General features: G+C 38.3%; 1 protein-coding gene and 1 long non-coding RNA gene across 3 annotated transcripts in view; one reads left to right on the top strand and one right to left on the bottom strand.

Annotated features, from left to right (window-relative positions):
* Positions 1-2,564, top strand: part of kynu (kynureninase) — a 36,559-nt gene extending 33,995 nt beyond the window's left edge. Inside the window, exons 13-14 of one of the 2 annotated variants that reach the window (XM_057857493.1) lie at positions 881-1,111; positions 1,702-2,564. In XM_057857493.1, the coding sequence (XP_057713476.1) occupies positions 881-1,111; positions 1,702-1,821 (351 nt within the window). In that variant the 3' untranslated portion in view covers positions 1,822-2,564. Of the gene's footprint in view, positions 1-880; positions 1,112-1,701 lie in introns of those variants that run through there. The other variant, XM_057857502.1, reaches the window with a different exon arrangement.
* Positions 763-10,665, bottom strand: LOC130929890 (uncharacterized). Its single transcript, XR_009066968.1, has 3 exons — positions 10,595-10,665; positions 4,278-4,426; positions 763-1,090 (listed from the first exon to the last, which is right to left on the bottom strand). It is a non-coding gene; the product is annotated as an uncharacterized LOC130929890 (long non-coding RNA).
* Positions 10,666-24,034: the final 13,369 nt, after the last annotated feature.

Genomic DNA, 24,034 nt, shown 5'->3' with positions numbered 1-24,034 from the left:
CTCACCTTTTCTCCTCCAAACATATTGCTGGGCATTGTGGCCAAACAGCTCGATTTTTTTTGTTTCGTCTGACCACAGAACTTTCCTCCAGAAGGTCTTATCTTTGTCCATGTGATCAGCAGCAAACTTCAGTGGAGCCTTAAGGTGCCGCTTTTGGAGCAAGGGCTTCCTTCTTGCACGGCAGCCTCTCAGTCCATGGAGATGCAAAACACGCTTGACTGTGGACACTGACACCTGTGTTCCAGCAGCTTCTAATTCTTGGCAGATCTGCTTTTTGGTGATTCTCGGTTGAATCTTCACCCTCCTGACCAGTTTTCTCTCAGCAGCAGGTGATAGCTTGCGTTTTCTTCCTGATCGTGGCAGTGACAAAACAGTGCCATGCACTTTATACTTACAAACAATTGTTTGCACTGTTGCTCTTGGGACCTGCAGCTGCTTTGAAATGGCTCCAAGTGACTTTTCTGACTTGTTCAAGTCAATGATTCGCTTTTTCAGATCCATGTAGGTATATTTTTGACCCAGCAGATTTGATCACTTTTTCTGTTAACCCATAATAAAGTCATAAACGAACCAAACTTCATGAATGTTTTTTGTGACAAAGAAGTATCTGTTCCAATCACTCTATCGGAGAAAAATCAGAGTTATAGAAATACCTGGAAACTCAAGAGAGCCATGACATTATGTTCTTCACAAGTGTATGTAAACTTTTGACCACAACTGTATGTGTGACAGTGAGTGCATACATTTGCATATTGTGTTCAAGAGCTTTTCTGTAGTTTGTATGAGAGGAAACCCTGAAATGATTTGTATGAGAAGGAAAACCTGAAATGATGTCCATGACAAAACTTTCGTTTTTGTTGTTGACAATATTGTTTTGCAGGTTTTTAACATGACCAACATGCAGGCGCTACGCAGGAAGTCTGTGCTGCTAACGGGCTACTTAGAGTATTTAATTGGGCATTACTATAGCAAGGATCCTGGTTGTCCCGGTAAACCTCATGTCCGCATCATCACACCCTCTGACCCGGAGCAGAGAGGCTGCCAGTTGTCATTCTGCTTCTCCGTGCCAATCCAGAGAGTCTTCCAAGAGCTGGAGAAGAGAGGGGTGGTTGTGAGTGGCCTTCAATCACTAACACATTACAGTGCAGCAAATGACCACACCCAGGCTTGCAGTCGGAAGTCCAATGATAAAGCCGGCCTGTTCAATCATGTGGCGTCTTTCAAACACCAATAGACCTTGGAAAACCGGATATATAATCGTTTTGATTTCTTAGTAGGAATATGGTCATGTAATAGGTGATAGTACAGTATATAAATAACAGTTCATATAGATGACGTACTGAGAAAAAACTATACCAATGTTTAAAAAAAAAAAAAAAAAATCAAATATTGTTACGCAATTAATTACTCACTACTTGAATATTGTTTTCACTTAATGCATTTTATTTGAGTAATTTTTTTTGATGATTACTTGAGTAATATTATTTTGATGAAACGCCACTTTTACTTGAGTAAACATTTGGGCTATTCTACCCACCTCTGAATATAGTAGAGAAAATGAGTTACACTCAGCACACTGTAACATAGAAAAATATGTATGAAGCTATTATTTTCTGGTTAACTTGTTGACTCCATGAAATACAATGTATTCTTTAGTCTCTGCAAAAAAACAAACTGTTTGCTTTTTTTCCCCCCTACCAGTGTGACATGCGACAGCCAAGTGTGTTGCGCATTGCGCCGGTGCCACTCTACAACTCTTTCAGTGATGTCCATCGCTTCATCAACACTTTAGGGGAGGCGATTGCCACCAGCTGCCAGTGAGCAGTTGGACAACAAAAACTTCTTGGAGAGGTTGTTTAGTGAGCCACCTCCAACCAGCCTCATTGAGTCCAATAAATAATCATTTTTTTGGACAACAAAAACTTCTTGGAGAGGTTGTTTGTACTTTTTGTTTTTAAATGACTTTGTGGGTGACAATATTGCTGAATACAAAGTCTGATCACTAAAATTATTTGATAGGAAAGGTTTAACTGAAGGTAAGGTCAGATAGTAAGTGCACAGAAACTAAAGAAAGCTAATTTCTTTAACAAAATAGAATAAAATAGAAAGCCTTTATTTTCATTATACAGAGTACCACGAGAAATAAAGCTTTGCCATATTGCCATAACGTATACAGCTTCAGATTCAGTTTACAGATATTCTAACTCAGTAACTTTTTCTCAGGTGCTTCCAAATATTTTTTGTATGACAGTCATAGATGATATATTTATTGATGTGATACTTCTTTTAATGTAATATAACTGTATACACTATTGACCTGTTCTTTGTCTATCCTGTATCTTCTGTTTATTCTGATTGATCTGAAAGAATATAAATAATGCAATTGTAAAAATAAAAGAATACATAACTAATTGAAAAGGATTTAAGTCAGGGGTGAAAGTGGGCCAGAACGGTCAGGAACACAGTTCCGGTATAAGATTCAGGGCCAGAACGCAGTTCCGGTATAAGATTAAGGACTGGAATGGTGTTCTGGTACACGATGCTTTGATTCCGAAAATATGACAGCAACTGTCAAAACACGATGTAAAAAATTTTTTTTTTAAATGTTAAGCTGCCACACATGCATTTCATCTCAAAGAAGAAAACAATCTACCAAAATCAGATTTACATACACAAGTGTTAACAACAAGCATAATAAAGTGCTTGTGTAGCGTAATCCTTTCCCACCAATATTTGTTATTGACTTTATTCCACGGACGGCATGGAGGTTTCCCCAGCTGCTGCAGTTATCTGAGTCTGACGATGATGAGTCACATCAATGTGCAAATACACGCAGCAAAGCAAAACGCCTGGACTTATTTATCCGTTCAATTGGCTGTCATACTGACATGTGATCAGCAGAGATAGCTCTGATTTGTTCAAACGTGTATGTTTTCTGGAACAGCAATAAAAATAAAAAGGTTGAATTGATGTGACAAAAAAGGGCAATGCAACATAAAATGGATCAAATCTTTAAGAGCAACGAAAGAGTTGAGGAGGCTTATTTATCATATTTTGTTTTATTTGCTCTGATGGGGAGGTTCAGAACATCTTAGCTGTCAATGTGCACTTTGGACTTAAATTTGTTCATTTATGTTATGCTACTTATTCATTTCCTTATGATTTAAAGAAAAAAAAAATGTTTGCGCGATCTCCAAAATATATTCCATTTCACTCTGCATTTGTACTTATTTTTCTGAATGTATGTTACTTATATCTTTGTTATTAAAAAAAAAACAAAAAGTAAATGTTTACATTAACTTCAATTTTAATAAACATCCTATGTTCTTAAGTAGTTTAAACTGAGATTTGGCATTTAGTATGTGAGGAAATGAAGGAAAATAGAAATTAGGAAATGGAGGTTGGGGTTATTGCTGTTTTAACTTTTATTTTGCAAATCATTGAAAATTTACAATTTTGAATGAAAATCAGGTTTTGTATGTCTTATAGAAATAACTGCTAAAAGTTTTCTTTGCATGTCAGTAGTGTAAGAGGTTTGACCCCCAAACCCCCCCCCCCCCCCCCCCCCGACACACACACAAATGAAAGAAAAAAATCAATAAATAAATAAAATTTCTGCCTCCGTGGCGACCTTCACGCCGGGGAGTTCCGGCAAAAAATTCTAGCCACTTTCACCCCTGATTTAAGTACATGTAAGTTTATTGGAGAGGAACACAAGCATCAGTCCAGGCTGATGAAATAATATGTAACATATAATTTATCATTTTGATTTTTCATACCTCTGCATTGCTGCTGATGTTTTTGGGGACAGTGGATATTATTCCTAAATATGTATCTTTTAGATATTCTTTTAGGTTTAACTTTTATTGCGTGCAACCCCCCCCCCCCCCCCCCCCCCCAATTTTCATATAATAATGATTTTAAACATTTGTTGAAGAAAAGCATCAGTTTTGATTTATATTTAATACATTTCAATGTAGGTTAATGCGGTTCTACTTGCGGGGATCCATGTGTTTTTTTTTTTTTTTTGGTGTGTGTGTGTGTGTGGGACTGGGGTTGTTGTTATAGTTGATGTAAAAAGTTTGAGAAGCATTGCTCTAAATAACTATTTGTAGGATTTGGATTTGTAACACACTTTTTAGTCCTTTGCACTGTATCAATAAAAGATTTGCACCCTTACTTATTTGTATATTACATTGCTACCTGAATGCATACAGTACATCGTACATGCTGTGTAGAACTTATGTGCAAAATATTCATTTAATTCACTGACGCACCTTGATTAAACTCAAACAGGAACTGACATTGCGTGGGCCGCACGCGCATTGCTTTACTTTTCTTTCCAAGTCTCCTTGTTGTTTGCAAGCTTGTCACGGTCAAGTATCCCGAAGACATTGTCAAACAGGATTGATTTCTTCTGCCTCTCCTGTAACACAGATGATGCCTCCAGTTGTGTTACCTTGTCATTTCACCGCAGTCAACATAACCCAGATGAGCTGCAAATAGCACACATACAAACACGCTCCCCCACACAATTTATCATGTGTATATGTATATATGTGTGGATATATTTATATAATGTATTTTCCCCTCAAACATACACTGCTAAAATTCGCAAAATTTAAAATGCTTCCATTTTTTTTTTTTTTTTTTGGTCAATTAGAAAAGGAGCATTTGACCATGGCTGCTGAACGTCTGCCAAACGGCCAGGAGAGGGCAGCTCAGCACCATGTCATAATCTACAGAGCGAATCTGACCTTTAACCCTAGTCATGAGAGAGAGTCACAATCACTTGAGGAGCCAAGCGTTATGCTTGTCAAACTGGAATAAATTGAGATCACATTTGGGAAAAAAAGAAAAAAATCTGATCCTACAAATGGGGACCAGCATGCCAATAAAACATAGACAATCAATTACTGCTATTAATCTTAGCTCTACAGCATTCAAAAGCTCTCATATTAATGTGATGTGTCATCAAATAAATCTGAAGTATTTTTTTCAAGGACTAAAGTCTTATTATTACAACAATAACGATTTTTGTCCCAGGAACAAAAACTAAAGGCTTCTTCTCTAGAATAAAGGATAAAACATGACAAAAACAAAGTTGTATTTTTATTAATTTATTTATCAAATTATTACATTTTTGGTAATATTACAATTTTTTATCCTCTCAAAATTCAGTATAATTATTCAAGCTTACTTTTTCTCAAATTTTTTTCAATTACTTTTTAAAAAAATTATAAATACATGATTTGTCCTTGAAAATAGTCAGCATTTAAATGTGTTTAATATTCTACTTCAACATTTCTCCGCTGTGAGGGGAACTTTTAATGCTGTAACACACCATTTTGGTCAGTGGCAAGTCTTGAAGGAATTTGCGCAGAGTGTCGAGGTCCGAAATAAAAACTTGTTCTGTTTTCAGCGTGTTTTTACGCTGACGCATCCAGTAGCAGATGGGCAGGTGTAGTGATATGCTGTTTCGGCGGACTGATGCCCACAAGTCAACACCACTTTGATAAATGTGCTTTTTTGAAGATTGTGGCTCTCACAATACATCATATCTCGATGCACATTTGTGTGGAAGTGTAGTCCAAAAACAGCAAAAAAACAAACAAAAAAACCCCCCACATTCTCGCCGAAACGAGTAACGCTCTTTACATGCCTATTATGATCTCTCTTACTCCTAAAAATGAGAAAAGTCGCTGTTTTCTTAAGCAAAGATGATACATAAATGCATTTGTGCTTGGAACTATAGTAAAAAGGCTTGCTGGAGTCCCCGCTCTTCACTTTCTGGCTGCGTCTACATCAACCCTATGTGGGTTCCTTCCTTTTGCCACCGTGTTCCACTTTGCTGCGGCACCCTTTCATATTGTGCAGCCGCTCATGTGAAACAACCTTAACCCTGCAACAACTGACAAACGCTGGCCTAATGTGTTCAAAGACCTTCATTAAACACATCAGCATTGAGTAAATCAAACGTGTTACTCAACGTGCTACTACCATACGATACACACTTTCATAATGTAAACACCTTTCTGTCTGTTCACACCAAAGATGTAGGTTTGGTCTCAATATTGGTAGGGATCATATAACAGCATATCCTGCATAGACGCTTATTGCTGGGGACGACACATTAATAAGACCAAACAGACTGGGTGAATAGGGGTCAGGGCTTCATTCTCACTAGTATGAACCTAATTAATTGATAGGCTAAATGATCAATGCGAAATAAATCTGTATTATACAAACTTTTATACGACAAATTTATAATGTCTTAATCTGATATTTTTTCTTAAATCTAGTTGAATGGTTTTTACCATCTTGCTTTGAGTGTTAAAGACTAGTTAACAGATTAATGGGTCAAATTAGCAGATTATTCCACTTTAGGTAAATACAGTATTACCATTTGTTCCTAATAAACCCATACATCTAAAAGTTAGTCATATTTCACCTACAGTATATCAAGAAAAATTGCTTTCAAATAATGTTTTGAACAAGATCAGTTCTTGAATGAAGAACATTTCTGACTAAAGCTTTTTTTTTTTTTTTTTTTTTGATATACTGTACTCACTTTTTGCTTAAAATAAATGTGTTAAGATTATTTTCAGCTAGCTTTTTCTTATTTCAAATAATCTAAGTGAGTAAAATTTATTTGAAGCACTGACAGATAATTTCACTTATTTCGCGTAGATTTACACTGAAAACAAGGGAATTCAACTACGTAGTCATCAGCCAATCAAACGAGAGTTTGAGGAAAAAAATGGGGTCAATGTAAGTCTGAACATAATGAAAGTAATTCACTTAATAATGTTAGGGTGAATTCTATCCTTACAAAATAAGGGAAGACAATCTAAATGACCTCTATAATATATATACAGTATATATATATATATATATATATATATATATATATATATATATATATATATATATATATATATATATATATATATATATATATATATATATATATATATATATATAAATTCCAATAAGGTTGCTTAAAAGTTGGTGGGGACAATTTGAGAGTTCTGAAAAGTTGCTAGTGTTATGTCCCTACTGTCCTTATGCAAACCTACACCCTTGGAAAAATCTGTGTGAGTGAGAGTCGCAAGCTTAACTATTAGAAAGTTTAGGACGTTTTTCGACCAAAATTTAAAAAGGGTCAATTTGGAAAATAATTTTTAGCGAGGGTATTGATACGCATAATGTCAAACTATTTATTATTATTAAATATATTAAGTAGCCCTGCCAATGTATTTTCATCTGGATGCAGTCAATCTAGTAATCAGTCAGTTTGATTGAACTCAAAAAACATTTGGTATTTTCTATTCTAATGCAAAATATCACAAATTTGGTATGGCTCCAACTGAATGTAATTGGTCAGTACTTTAGTACTTTTTTCCCCTTTTTTTTTTTTTTAACTGCGCTGCTTAAAATTGAAGTGCCCATTAGGTTTTTAATCCTTCTTTTTCAGTTGGCAGGTCTAGGTCCAAATGGGCCTGCTTCTGGGCCCAGTTCTGGACCGCAGACTGTCAGTTAGTGACCAATAGTTTAAGGCGTTTAAGCTGTTCTTCAATCTACTTCCTATTGCTTCTTACCAGATCCTCATGAAAAGCAGTGCTGATTTTATGGCACCCGGTTGCTTGAGGGAGGAGCGGATTGTCAGGCTGCATTTCCATTGGTGCTGGTCAGCCCTTCCTCTGGAGGTTTGTGCACATGGGGTCATCTCTAAAACCCCTTGTTTGGTTTATTACAAGTCAAACGAGATTTTAAAGTTATTTGCCTCCAACAAGGCAGCAAAAACAAGCCCGGCTCGCTGACGCTTCCAAGCAACCGAGCAAAGAAATGAATGAGGAAGGGGAATAAAAATGGCCAGAAAATATTCAGTGTCACAGTTGCAGTTAGCACTGAAAAATACATAAGTAATTGATATTTTTTAAAATTGACATTTTTTCAGTGCTAAATTAATTACAGTAATTTTCAGACAAAAGCCACTATTTTTCCCCTGCCACTTTAAACTTTACGGCTTATAGTGCAGCGAGGCTTATTTATAGATTTTTTTTCCCGGCCGATCAGCTTTTATTTTTTTAATATATCATAATACAATGTGGACTCTCGCGGCTTATAGTCCAGGGCGCTCAAATGTGGACAAATACAATTTTCTTGTAAGATTAAGTGGATGCAGCTCAGGTGCCTCTTCTAGTCCCAAAAATAGAGTAATTTAAATTCATTCCTTGGTTCCCAGTGTTATTGTCATTTTATTTCATTCTTTTCTTTCTCATTTTTTTTTTTTTTTTTTTTTTTTTTTTAATTTTTTCCTTCCCAACTACTAAACAATACACATCTATAAAGAAGCTTTTGATCGGACCAGAAATTATAGATGAGGACAAATTTCTTTTCTAAAACTAAATGATTTTTTCAGAAAGGGACCCAGGATGCACATAGTGTGACGTCACATGCTCACATGCCGTGAAAACCATTGGTTAGAAGTGAAACTTCTATTTAAGTACAGAAAAACCATAAGGTTACGAATGCAAGGATTGCGTCTCATTCATCTTGAGTGAAATTAGGTTTTCTTACAAATTAAAAAGAACAGATTTGAACTAGAAACCTCAATATTAAATTAAACCTGTGTAAATAGTTACTTTAGTTGAATGACTATTGTTATTTGGCTTTTGCTAAGTATCTCTGCTGTTCCTAAGACTGCACTTTTCTGCCTATGAATGTTGTTCCTGGAATCTGCCAGTTTGGGGGTTACTGCCCAAGAGCTCCCACCACCACAGGAACCATGCTAGGCTTCAACTTCCATATCTGCTCCATCTGCTCTAGTGCTCATTCAGACCTTGGTACTTCTCCACTTTCTCGTGTTCCATCTTCCTGATATTGACGTCAGATGGTTGGCCTTTTGTTCTCAGACCCCCTTTTTATCGTGGCCATTGGGATCCGTGAGTTTATATTCCATACTGCTTACAGCTGTTCCTGCCACTTGGTTGTGCCTCTCCATGTACGCTGATCCAGCTAGGATCTTACACCCTGCTATATGATGTGCTGGACTGTCGCCGGAGCATGCCTTGGACAGCAAGCCATCGCCTTGCAGCAGAAGATAAGGACGAGGTCGGCACCCCGGCACGTGAAAACAGGAAAGCAATGCTGGTCCAATCAAAACTTCTATTAACCTGAAGCACTGAGAGCTAATTGAGGGGCGGGCAAGCTACATGGACAGCAACACGGCGGCCGTGTAGTAGGCATGGTGCCGTGATACGTTTGACATATTTGTAATTATGAGGGATAATAAGGAGTCATAGCAGGCAAACAGCTGAGCAGGACATTTGGGCTAGAACACTAGGACTCTTCCAACCTTTGATAACCCACATGAGTATTACATACAGAGAAGTTTAGGGGGTAGAGGGCTTTCTGAACGTGGACATTGGCGGAGGAGCTGATGGTGGCTCCTCTGATGCTCTCTTATCTCCTCCCTAGGGTGAAAGATGTTCTAATCTGTCACCGCAATACTCTTAAACCCTGGTGCGGCGATTGGACCAACTTTTGTTCGCTCTAATCCTCCACGGCGGCGAGGGGAGGTCATGTTTGTCATAAATGTGCCAGTCCCCTCCCCCACACCTCCATCCACCCCCCCTTGTGGGCTTAATTTAAGAGTTTGAGATGCATTTGGAAGACGCTCTAAACATGGAGCACATGAAGGGTCTCATGAGGACTGGTCGGCTGGATTAGAACAAAAAAGGAAGTCGCCCCAATGCTGACATTCATTTACTATATCTTCTACAAACTTAGAATGAAAACAAATTCATTCATTAGCTGGGCCAGTGGTTTCCAAAATTTTTTACACCAAGGAAAACCTCAAAAATACTTAGCTGTTGTAGTATCACAAAAAATAACATTTAAAATATAGTAACGTAGTAAACCCATGTAACGTAGTAAACCCAAGTGCTCTTCATAAAAGAAGGATTGGTGTCATTCTTGAACAAGGTGTAAACATATTTTATATACTGTATAATGTAATGTAATGTAATATAATTAGGGCTGTCAAACGATTAAATTTTTTAATCAAGTTAATTACAGCTTAAAAATTAATTAATCGTAATTAATCGCAATTAATCGCAATTCAAACCATCTATAAAATATGCCGTATTTTTCTGTAAATTATATATATATTCTGTAAAATAAATTGTTGGAATGGAAAGATAAAACACAAGATGGATATATACATTCAACATACGGTACATAAGGACTGTAGTGGGCATTTCACTCTACTGTCATTTAAATCTGTCTATGCTGTCCTCACTCCGAAGTGTCTACTTTTTCCAAAGCTAGACAGCTAGTGAACGACGCCTTAATAATTAGACTTCTTCCTTTTTCATCTGATTTATTAATAAAATGGCCTCAAACCATTGTCCTCTTTAGACCGTCGTAAAACTACAAAATAAAAGTACACAAGCATTGCATTAGCAACAACGTTAGCTTAGCACGCTATACAGGTTCACTAAACATAAACAAAAAGCGTCCCATACAAAAAATATAACATTTCGCTTACTAACATAATATGTACATTCTTTACAACAACCATACTTACGGACAAATCTTGTACAAGGATCATATAAGCACAACATTATCAGCCCGAGACGTCGTGCAGCCATAATGAACTGGCAAGAAAATAACCATGTCGCAAAGCGACCACAAGAGTTCGCTGTTGGACAGCAAAAAAAGCCTTGCTGTAAAACTTACCAAAAGGCAGAATACTTTCTGAGCGGGACATGTGCGTTAATTGCGTCAAATATTTTAACGTGATTAATTTAAAAAATTAATTACCGCGCGTTAACGCGATAATTTTGACAGCCCTAAATATAATGTAAACTTATGCAAAGGTACAACTTTAGCACTGTCCCTAAAAATTGGACAAGAAAAACCTTGCATTAATAATGATTTGTTGAAAATCTATTGCAGATAAATTGAAGAAAAATGTTACTGTTAATGTTAAATGTTAAAATTTGATTAATTTTACTTTTTAAAAGAGGCTATTTTGTTGTTGTTACTAAATTAAAATTGTGCTCAGATACAAGAACATGAAAAACCCCACTTCAGTCCAGATGTGATTAAAATGTACCGTATTGGCCCGAATATACAGTGCCTTGCAAAAGTATTCGGCCCCCTTGAACCTTGCAACCTTTCGCCACATTTCAGGCTTCAAACATAAAGATATAAAATTTTAATTTTATGTCAAGAATCAACAACAAGTGGGACACAATCGTGACGTGGAACAAAATTTATTGGATAATTTAAACTTTTTTAACAAATAAAAAACTGAAAAGTGGGGCGTGCAATATTATTCGGCCCCCTTGCGTTAATACTTTGTAGCGCCACCTTTTGCTCCAATTACAGCTGCAAGTGGCTTGGGGTATGTTTCTATCAGTTTTGCACATCGAGAGACTGACATTCTTGCCCATTCTTCCTTGCAAAACAGCTCGAGCTCAGTGAGGTTGGATGGAGAGTGTTTGTGAACAGCAGTCTTCAGCTCTTTCCACAGATTCTTGATTGGATTCAGGTCTGGACTTTGACTTGGCCATTCTAACACCTGGATACGTTTATTTTTGAACCATTCCATTGTAGATTTGGCTTTATGTTTTGGATCATTGTCCTGTTGGAAGATAAATCTCCGTCCCAGTCTCAGGTCTTGTGCAGATACCAACAGGTTTTCTTCCAGAATGTTCCTGTATTTGGCTGCATCCATCTTCCCATCAATTTTAACCATCTTCCCTATCCCTGCTGAAGAAAAGCCGGCCCAAACCATGATGCTGCCACCACCATGTTGACAGTGGGGATGGTGTGTTCAGGGTGATGAGCTGTGTTGCTTTTACGCCAAACATATCGTTTTGCATTGTGGCCAAAAAGTTAAATTTTGGTTTCATCTGACCAGAGCACCTTCTTCCACATGTTTGGTGTGTCTCCCAGGTGGCTTGTGGCAAACTTTAAATGAAACTTTTTATGGATATCTTTGAGAAATGGGTTTCTTCTTGCCACTCTTCCATAAAGGCCAGATTTGTGCAGTGTACGACTGATTGTTGTCCTATGGACAGACTCTCCCACCTCAGCTGTAGATCTCTGCAGTTCATCCAGAGTGATCATGGGCCTCTTGGCTGCATCTCTGATCAGTTTTCTCCTTGTTTGAGAAGAAAATTTGGAAGGACGGCCGGGTCTTGGTGGATTTGCAGTGGTCTGATGCTCCTTCCATTTCAACATGATGGCTTGCACAGTGCTCCTTGAGATGTTTAAAGCTTGGGAAATCTTTTTGTATCCAAATCCGGCTTTAAACTTCTGCACAACAGTATCTCGGACCTGCCTGGTGTGTTCCTTGGTTTTCATAATGCTCTCTGCACTTTAAACAGAACCCTGAGACTATCACAGAGCAGGTGCATTTATAAAAATTAAATTTCATATCTTTATGTTTGAAGCCTGAAATGTGGCGAAAGGTTACAAGATTCAAGGGGGCTGAATACTTTTGCAAGGCACTGTAAGACGGCCCTGATTATAAGACGACCCCCTATTTTTCAAGACTCAAGTTTGAAAAAAGACTTTGAACACCAAATTAATTTTTATACAGCAAATAAGTACATCCGGAACAAATGATTAGAACAATATATTTGAGAGAAAAAGCATGTCATTTTGCCTCATTCAAATCTTAATATCTGAACATTTAAATATGTAAACTAAAGTGCAATCACATTCGTAAATGAATGGCTTCCGGTTTTCGAAATGTAAATAAACCAATCTATTATGATAAAACAACAAAATTGCAATTACTGCATTAACCATCAAAGTGAAGTCTAACTGTAACTGTAGTCTTGAAACAAATCTGGATAAGGAAAAATGCAATAAAATAAAAATAATGCAATAAAATAATGCAAACTGGTTAAACTTGAGAGTAGCTGAGATCTGTCATGACAGAACATGGCTTCAATGATATCTGGCCCCATCTAGCGTCGTGAATGGGTATAATATCTAGACCGCGAATATATGACGATCCCCTCTTTTTTAGTCTTATTTCAATGCAAAAAATACCGTCTTATATTCGGGCCAATGCAGTATTACAAATTCTATTAAAAAAAAAAAAAAGATCAAAAACAAATGCATGGCATTAGTCACTGAACATAAGGGCAGTTTAAATATGAATTTATTCATTCTTGATCATGCCACTAGAATAAACTACCACCACTTGGGGTATGTATGCCATCTTTGAGAATTACTTGACTTTAAAGAGCATCCTAAACTCCCTTCTATTACATACGGTAGCAATCCAACAAGAAGTGATATTTGCCATAAAAAATGTGAAATCCCATTTGCTTCTAAACTAAAAAACTAATCGTCTTAAGCGTTTTACAATTTTAAACTAAATCTAATGCTTTCTGTTGGCGGACAAGGCAGGATTGGAGAGTAAAAAAAAACTGGGGTGAGCTGAAACACTACCTGATTTAATCCTTTTTTGTTAGCCCTGTGTAATTCTTCAAGTGGAAACTACTGATCATTACTGCTTAATATTGTTCACTCTGTTCCTGTTAGATAAATATTCTACAAGTTTGATCAAAATGTAAGAAATAGGTCTAAAAGTTCAGCCAGTTTTGAGTTCTTGTGTTTTCCATCATAGGGACCAGGTTTCCTGGTACACACACTGCCAGTCGTTCCCTTCCCAACATCGTAAGATGAGTGACTGTCAATAGGCCCGAGAGCGAGGGACACCCACGTGCTGATCAATTAATTCTTTAATCCTTGGTATGGCCAGCTTCTGCCCTCTTAATATTTGCTTGACCAATACCTGATACTTTTACTGACAGCAACAGGTGAGGTCATATTATTTCCGACTGACCTTCCTGCTCTTCGCCTCATTGAAGTGGTTGCTGCTCCAGCTCTGAAATGTGTTTTGATTACAGCAAGAAGAAACGTAAATATTTGAAATGATCCATTCCACATTGTCATCCTCGTTACCTTCCATCTATTTAAGCTGGCCTCGTGACGCAACTCAACTGTGTACACTGTTTACATATCGTTGTGTTTACACGGCTTCAATCTCACTGAAATATTTTTGGCTGCTGTGGCACATATTCCATGGAAAAATATTTTATTATTTATTTTTTACATGTAAGCAGCTGATGCTCCCAGATGTCACGACAGTCGATTTGCATAACACAGCAGAAGTTTAAAAAAAAAAAAAAAAACCGTGAAATACTCTTGCATAGCAAAGTTTCTGCATTCGGCTGAATGCAATTCCAATTTTTGCTTTGATTTGGCATCATGGTCGATGGCCGAAAGAGCGCTCTGCTTTTTCAGTATGCATGAATATAGAACATATTTCGGGACAGAAAATTACAACTTACAAATTAATCCACTACACAAAGTGATTTTTATCTTATTTTGAAGGGTGTGTTGTGGTTGATGCTGATTGATGGAATAATTCACAGTTTGGTGCGACCACACGCCGCTGCTGCCATGATCTCTTTCTGCAACCCTGTTAGGACTTAAAGATCTATGAAAAGAGGCAATTTACGATTATCACGGTTGGATCTGTGGCGCTGTCAGGCGTGCGGGACCCAAGCGCTTTCGGAGTGTTGTTGTTAATCTCCTTGAGTGGCTGGCGTGATGATGATGGTGGTCCGCATATGCAACTTCAATTTGTGCGCTTAAAACCAAAGCACGATAGAGATACCCAGAAATCTTTCCTGATGAATGTTGCATCTTTGACAGTATGTCAGTTGCCTTAATGTCATTTCATTTGTATTTAAAATGTTTGCTTATCTTAGAATGTTACCACCAGACACCAATAACATTTTACGCTGGAAGAACTAAGCTAAGGAACAGCTACAGGGAGGTGGTGTGTTGACGTTCACTTAGAACTTTGTCCTCAAACATTTTCTTTCCTGCTGTTTAGGTAAAGGATGAACTCTTGTGAGAGCGCCTGTGATCTTCTTGTTTATATGTATGACAGTGCAGGCGGCAATGAGGTGAGATCCAGCTGAGCGTGTGTAAACACTGTAGCATAGGCGCCATTGTTCATAACACAAAATAAGCTCTGAAGAAAACTACTAGTCAAAGGTTTAGATATAGCTTCTCATTCAATAACACTAGAGATTGTGCCCAATTTTTGAACTCGGAGTGTCCATTATGGCCCAAGAGCAGTGTACACACAACCAATTGATAGACTCTGTGTGTTGACGGTCAAATGCAGTGAATGAGTTAACTAAACACATGGTTCTGGAGCTTGGGTGTTTTTGTTTTCCGAAAAAGTATGGTGACCTCTTACTCAACATCATTAAGCATCAATGCGCGAAGAAGTGAATTACAAAGCCATTGCTGAACTCCAGCCCACCATGGCCAGAACCACCCACTAAAGGCTTAAAAACCTCACAGACTGCAATCACAGAATTTCGAAAGAGATTAATCAGGATTGACTCTTGGCTCTCAAATTGTTCTCTCATTTGTTTAATTGAAACTGGACATCGTCTTAATGTTCTTCAGTGCAATCACAGCGACTGTGATTCTGAGCTGTTTTTTCTATCAACACCAACCACCCATGCAGGGGCAAAAGGCCATAATCTTTATAATATTATGGTCATTATAATTATGATAATTATTAATTGTTATTCATTTGATACTTATTTATTTTCAACACCACGTTTCCTGTTCAGGGTTGCAGGGTGCCTATCCCAGCTGACATTTGAGGGTTCACACTGTCAGTGAGCAGGAAATGGACCCATGCTGCTTGCACCAAAGTTAGACAAATGTACCAATAGAACATAATAATAATTACAGACAATAATAAGGACAGACAGTGTTGAAAATGGATCGATGGATAAAAAGACAACACAAATCATAGTCATCTAGTACACTGCTGGCCGAAAGTATTGGCACCCCTGCAATTCTGTCAGATAATGCTCAATTTCTCCCAGAAAATGATTGCAATTACAAATGCTTTGGTAGTAATATTTTCATTTATTGTGCTTCCAATGAAAAAAAAAACACAAAAGAGAATGAAAACAAAAATTAAATCACTATCATTTCACACAAAACTCCAAAAATGGAACGGACAAAAGTATTGGCACCCTCAGCCAAATATTTGGTAGCACAACCTTTAGACAAAATAACTGCGAACAACTACTTCCGGTATCTATCAATGAGTTTCTTTCAATGCTCTGCTGGAATTTTAGACCATTCTTCTTTGGCCAACTGCTCCAGGTCTCCGAGATTTGAAGGGTGCCTTCTCCAAACTGCCATTTTGAGATCTCTCTACAGGTGATCTATGGGATTCAGGTCTGGACTCATTGCTTGCCACTTTAGAAGTCTCCAGTGCTTTCTCTCAAACCATTTTCTAGTACTTTTGAAGTGTGTTTTTGTCCTGCTGGAAAACCCATGACCTCTGAGGGAGACCCAGCTTTCTCACACTGGGCTTACATTATGCTGCAAAATTTGTTGATAGTCTTCAGAGTTCATAATGCCATGCACACAGTCAAGCAGTCTAGTGCCAGAGGCAGCTAAGCAACCCCAAATAATCAGGGAACCTCCGCCATGTTTGACTGTGGGGACCGTGTTCTTTTCTTTGAAAGCCTCGTTTTTTATTCCTATAAACTCTATGTTGATGCCTTTTCCTAAGCTTTACTTTTGTCCCATCTGACCAGAGAACATTCTTCCAAAACGTTTTTGGCTTTCTCAGGTAACTTTTGGCAAACTCCAGCCTGGCTTTTTTATGTCTCTGGGTCAGAAGTTGGGTCTTCCTGGGTATCCTACCATAGAGTCCCTTTCCATTCAGACGCTGACGGATAGTACGGGTTGAAACTATTATACCCTCGGACTACAGGACAGTTTGAACTTGTTTGGATGTTAGTCGAGGTTTTTTATCCACCATCCGCACAATCTTTCGTTGAAGTCTCTCGTCAATTTTTCTTTTCCGTCCACATCTAGGGAGGTAAGCCACAGTGCCATGGGCTTTACATTTATTGGTGACACTGAGCACAGTAGACACAGGAACATTTAAGTCTTTGGAGATGGACTTGTAGCCTTGAGATTGCCCATGCTTCCCCACAATTTTGCTTCTCAAGTCCTCAGACAGTTCTTTGGTCTTCTTTCTTTTCTCTGTGCTCAATGTGGTACACACAAGGTTTAGTCAACTTTATCCATTTTAACTGGCTGCAAGTGTGATTACGTTATTGCCACCACCTGTTATGTGCCACAGACAAATAACAGGTGTTGTTAATTACACAAATTAGAGAAGGATCACATGATTTTTCAAAGTGTGGCAATATTTTTTTCCGGCCCATTTTTGGAGTTTTGTGTATAATGATAATGATTAATTTTTTTCCTATTCTCTTTTGTTTTTTTTCCATTGCAAGAAAAATAAATAAAGATATTTCTACCAAACCATTTGTAATTACAACCATTTTCTGGGAGAAATTGAGCATTATCTGACAGAATTGCAGGGGTGCCAATACTTTTGGCCAGTAGTGTACAGTAAGTGCACATGCAACTCACAAAAGTCTTTTACTGCACCCTCAAAATACTGTGTGCTCATATCATTTAAAACATATTTATCCGACCGTACAGGTGGCTAAGATTCTTTGAAACAAACAGAAAATAATTAACTGATAAAAGTAAAAGCGCTGTGATAGCATCAAGGAAAAATATCAATAAATCAATTATTCTAATGGCATAAAGTTATAGTATAATATTGATGTCCCTAATGTGAAAGACTGTTGCTCAAATTTCTTAAACCTATAATAAATGACAAAATGGTGTTTGAATAAAAAAAATTAAAAAAAAGACACCACTTATAAGCGCAGCTGTATTATTCTCCTTAGTTCTATCTACACATAAACACTAAAGCCCCTTTCACACATGCCGAAACACCGAGAAAATCCCGGGATTTAAACGGGCAGCCCTTGTATGTGAACGCAATTTCCCGGGTCGACTGACACGGAGATTGCGCGGACATTTCACGGGTTGCGTCTTACCGGGAAAGTCCCGGGACGAGGCTTATGTGAAAGCAAGTGTTAAATTCCCGAGTCACAGCATGGTGGCTGATGACGTAGCTATCATGGTGATCGTCAATTCCTCTTTCTTCGCAGCAAGACGAAAAACAGTAAACAAACATCGCAATTATCAACATAGCAAGTTGGAAATAGCTAAATTAAACTGAAAACATAATGAAATTAAATTGCTACTGGATTGTAGAGCCGAAGAAGACAGTCCATCGTCCATCTTTGGAAATGTGTGGTTTATTTTGTTGCCGATGTTAGGGTCCACAACTGCGGAAACAAAGTTGTAGCTCAAATCAAAAAACAACGGAGGGATGCGTTCAAGGGTTTATTAAATATAAACAAAAATACACGCGATCACTCAAAACGGTGAAACCCACAATGGGTCCGTGACAATAGATCGACGGGGATCGACAATACTAACCTAAGTGGTAGGCAGAGAGCCGATAAGACAACAAAACAAATGCATTCAAATACTACCACAACAAAGGGGATTTCAAAACAAGGGCGGCAGAGGTGTCGAATGGCGCCCAGCAAGTTAGTATCTCGGCACCCTCCTCCTGGATTGCCTTGGTTTAAATACAGTCTTGATCAACTTGAATTGGACAACGTCGGGAATGCTCCCACAAACGGCTCTGTAAAAAATACATGATTTGACCAACATTGTGACAGGTGATGCCGACCAAAAATGAAGTAATGTTCGGGTTATAAAATGGCACCAGCAGCCCTCCCTGCTCAGAGAGCACCAGTGGGCAACACGGGACAAGCTTGTGAAAGTGTCCAACCCGCGTCATTGCTTGGATATCTCTCCATGCATGAAAGCAATGACGCAAGTAAATCCAGCGTCACCTTACACAGGAATTTACCAGGATATGTTTGTGAAGGGGGCTTGACTAACTCAGTTTATGTGACGATGGATATTACTGATGTCATGAGGAATGGTGGGTAATCTGTAGTACTCGCATTTGAATGGGTGAAATAATACGGGCATCGATAAAATGTCTGCCTACATTAAGGGCGGTCACTTCTTGGAAATACCGGCTTTCGACTATATTTTTCTCCATTATTACACATCAGAAAAATAAAACATTCTGCGTTTTTCCAATGTATTATGTATTAAAAAAGACTCTCTGCCAGAATGCACATGATGAAGGTGTTGTCTGCCTCTTTAAATAGCTTTCCAGTGCCCGTATGTTTCAACATATTCAAATACTTTCCAGTCCAAAGGTCTTTAGCCATAGACTTCACCATCAGTTGAAAAGACAGCTTCCACATGCATTGTGCCACGCCTTCCCGTTGGGGCCGACCCCGGCAGAGCGTTTGGCTTTCACTGTGATAAACTCAAACACACGCTGCGTTCAAACGCTGGATTTAGATGGAAAAAGGACAAAACTTTTACTGCATACAAGCAGGCAGGAGTGTCTCAAGAGTGATTTGGTCGAGGATTCAAGGGTCAGGTTGTTATATAAAATAGCCCCCCATGCATGCACTTCGAAATGTTGTGAAAAAAAATACATGGAAAAAAATTAGCGTAACTTTAGCTTGAAATATTTTTGTAAAATGAATGATAACTGCCTGGGGCCTAGAACCAAGAATCTAGACTGTTATATGTTCATATTTATAGAAATTTCAAGATGTTTGCATTTATTTACAAGAATTTTCATCTTAAAAATCTTTTTTTTGTGTGTGATGGCCGCCACGTTGGATTTACACAATAGCGGAATTCTCGAAATATTTTCGTAAAATGTATGACGTTTTTTTGCTTTTAACCAAGAATATAGACTGTTCTATTTGTTCATATCTATAGAAATTTTGGTTGTACACATTTATTTACAATAATTTTCAACTTAAAAACCTTTTTGTTTTGTGATGACTGCCATGTTGTATCCATACACAGTAGCGTAACTTTACATTCAAATGATCAGGTAATTTTCAGCCGACTACTGCCCATTTTTTTTTTTTTTTTTTTGGCAAAAAAGTAGTAATTTAGACATTTCTGTGTCCATACGAAAAAAATCGCCTTTTATGTGTTTTATTTTATGTTACATTTCAATCTAAAAACGACGAGGACCAGATAGCCAGCAAGACGTGCCTCCGTGCTGAGGCAATAGTAACATCGGATTTCAACCTAAATAAGTTGTGATTGTTTACAGAAAATGCAAATTTTGCTTTTGTTGAGTAAAATTAAAATGATTCCGCATGCTTTCCTCAAGTATTAAGTTTCTAATGTGTGAAAATTGAGTGATTTTTTTAGCTGTTGAAAACGCACAAAAAAAAAAAAAAAAATGTAGTTGCTATTTTGGGCAGAAACTTATATGATATGTTAAATATTGCTATTGGTCCTAAAAATATAGGTAATTATCTCTGCATTTGGTGATTTTTGTGTATCTAGCACAGTGCTTCTCAATTATTTTCTGTTACGCCCCCCCCAAGGAAGACGTAAATGTTTCGCGCCCCCCCAAACTCTGCCGCGACTGTAAATAGTATCATTTGTCTATAATATTACTATTATAAGTACGCCTCTGCCTCACATTGTATCTTTTTTCTATTAGAAAAAATAACAGAGATCAACTTATAAAGTATAACTTTATTAACATTGTTTCGTTTGTAACAGAAAAGACCTAACGCGCATCAATTTGCCTGAATTAAAAAAAAAGTCACATCCAAACTGTAAAAACACGCTCAAGGTACATTTTTGACCATTTGATACTGAAAAATAAAATCAGTAAATAATAACAAATTCAAATTGATTAGAAACATTAACTCATGAAGACAATATGCCAAAAAATTTGACCGAAAAAACAAAACTGAATAGAAGAAAAAAGTGTTTTTGGACAGTTTTTATTTTCGCTGCTCCCAGTATCACCTCCAGTTTGCAATGATGTGGGGTTATATTGCACTGAGCATGTTAACAGTGCTCACTGGTTTACTGATATAACACTGACAAAGCGGGACGATTGTTGGCAATATTCGGCACGTTTTCGCTGAAAAAACAACCAAGCGGCTTATCAATAAGATTGGGGTCTAATGTATTCAAGTGGCGTCTTAATTGATTTGGCTTCCGGCTGTCCGCCATAATCATTTTTAGAGACAGTAAACAGTGGTCTTTCCTCGTCTACCACTGTATTAAATGTCAAAGCCAAAAGGTAAACGGCCCGAAAAAAGCGCATTCTCGGCGGCCGAGGGAGAACCGTAGGCGAGGGCGGTTGTCGTGACGATCCCAAGCCGAAAATGGCACTTCTCGGGCGGGCACGTGAGAACCGAAGAGGACAGTGGGTCGCTGGCCGGTGTAGGCCTACACCTGTAAACGGCTTTCGAAAACGGCGCACAGCTCTCCAGCTATTCATGAGTCTCTTCCGTGTGCTCTTGCTTACTTCAAAAATACTGCGCGCACTTTGAAAATGAGAGCGCCACTGCCACCCACTGAGTGGATGTGCAAGTATACTTTATTCTAGTACGGCAAAAAAAAAAAAAAGCATGTTCCCCGAGGTCACACGCGCCACCCCTGGCATCGCTCTGCGCCCCCCACTATTTGAGAAGTACTGATCTAGCATAACATTTGAGAATTTTTTTGGCCATTTGAAGTTTTGTTTTGCTTACTATACAAAAAAAAATAATTGAGATTTTATTAGGGAACGACTGAATTTTTTTATGTCGCTGCTCATGGAGACTCATATAAGCCTAAGGTAGGTGCCTGTTTTGGTTTTAGGTCACTACCAGCTTTGGTTTTGAAAATATTTGAATTTTGAGTTTTTGAAAAAAGGTCCCCTACGGATCGGCCCCGATGCCAGTGTCCCATCAACTGATAGTGAAGTCTTTGCTTCAGCTAATTCTAACCTTCACAAACCTATTAAGCCTTAAAATGTGCAGAAAGGTGACAACGACATCACTGGATCGCAGCAGAGAGCAGAGGAGAATTGACTTGTCAGTATTTTCAAGTGTCTGTGGCGCAACCGTGTTCCACAGGCAATAAGCGTCAGGGAGGAACATGTGCTTGTTGGTGCTGAAGGGGTCTGTGAGCGGGATCGAAGCCAGGGTCTGGGGGTCAGCACTCTTTCCTGAAAGCAAAATGCGACCTACTTTTGAAACCAAACAACCTGCTGCGGTGCCTTGCCACGTTGCCTCTCTTGCAAAGTTAAAAAAAAAAAAAAGGCAAAAATCTAAAAAGTCTAAATTTATCTAGATCCCATTGAACCCAAGATTGTCACAAATCAACACAGAGAATCATACAGCATCCGTCGTTCGTTCTATAACTTCCTGATTCGCTCACCAATAAAAATTATCACGGAGCATTGAATGTTTTTTAAGTGAAAAAAAAAGAAGAAAGTGCAGTCTGCGAAGCCGACCTCGCCAACGTGGACACACACGCGGAGAGACGCGCGCCCGGCCCGTAGCACTTCAAATCCTCTCGGCTCAGGATCACCCTGCCGCCGGTTTCAAGTCTGACTCTGAGGCGTGCTGGAGATCTTATAGGGTTTGAAGTTGAGACGCACGGCACCAGGCAAGCGGCCGCGTCTCCTTTCACCTCGCAGCATTTTTAACTGCCTAAAGGAAGCAAGAGAAGTATCAAGCAGAAAAACAGAGCATCACCAGGAGGCACGACTGGTTTGTGTCTGCGGCTGCTTTGGATCAGTACATTGCCAGCCAGCAAATCAAAGATGATGCTGTTGCAAATCTCCCTCAGACCTGATCTGGTTTTTCTAGTCTCGAGCCTCCGAGGTCTTTCATAGCGGTGAAAACATGTCAGAATACATGAAAGAGGCAAATTTGCCTCACCAGCTAAGCAGCTGGGAAGGGTCCATCATAGGAGGAGATGGGGAAAACCAGAGAACAAGCTCTCGACCCATTAAGCCAGCAGTTCTAAAAATGTTTTACTCCATGTGGCACCACCCCGAAAACATAAGCTTTTCAAAGACCATCATTATGACCAACTATAAATTTGTTTAAAATTGTCTACGGCTGAAAAAAAACGAACAATTTTGTATACTCTTTATATACAAATAAATGACTGTTAGTAACATTATCGAAATCCACTGTCCACCAGAAAAAAACAAAAGAACAGACGCCATACAAGTCATGGATAATGCAAACCAGTCATTACCAAGAAGAATAAGACGGAATAAAGTACAGGCCGAAAAAGTCTCAGAGGAAATGTTATGAACTACTGATGCAAAGATGAACTTTTGCCAAAGTGATGGAAGGGCAAATGTTGGTGGAAAGAAAAAAATACGCTGATGATCCCAAATAAACAAGCTCATTTCGTGAAACACAGTTGCGGTAATTTCATTGTTTGAGTCTGATGTGGCTTCTTCTGGGACGCGTTCACTAATCCTCATTCTTGATGTAACACAAGATGGCAATTTAGTGGTCTACAGAAACAAGTCATTTGCCAATTTAAAGGCATTTCACTCTGACAAACCAAAACAAAGGAGTTCATCAGGGGAAAGAAGCGGAAGGTTTTTACACATATCAAGTCAGCCTCCCGACTTTAACGCAGTCTAGCATGTTGGAGAGAGTGTCTAAACAGACAGCAACTAGACCTAAACTAATATATTTACATTTGCTATCCACACCAAGTAATTTTACATTAAAATTTTAGACACAAATGACCTTTAAAAGGGCAACCAACTTTGACAATGTCAAGTTCCGCTCTGAGATCCCCAATTTAGTCAACTTTGAAAATTGTCTGATAAGCATGTGTGATACATCATTGGAAAGCTTAAAATCTAAATTTTCTGGGGGAAGAAACATTTTGAACAGGAGGGCATTTAAAAAAAATTTTTTTTTTAAATGTTTTTTCAAACAGCAAAACCCTATCTGGAGGTGAGAGCTCGCGAGAGCAGAATTACAGACGCCATGACTTTAACGAGATATAATCGTGTACTTACCTTGTTTCGATCCAAAAACTCCATGTAGCATGTATCACTGAGTGTCAAGACACAGCCGTGAATGGCCACAGCTGGATTTTTATGGGTGAAACATAGTAATATAACAAGGGT

Source organism: Corythoichthys intestinalis, chromosome 2 (genome assembly GCF_030265065.1).
Source record: "Corythoichthys intestinalis isolate RoL2023-P3 chromosome 2, ASM3026506v1, whole genome shotgun sequence".
NCBI classification, from domain to species: domain Eukaryota; kingdom Metazoa; phylum Chordata; class Actinopteri; order Syngnathiformes; family Syngnathidae; genus Corythoichthys; species Corythoichthys intestinalis.
This window is presented reverse-complemented; position numbering and strand designations above follow the sequence as displayed.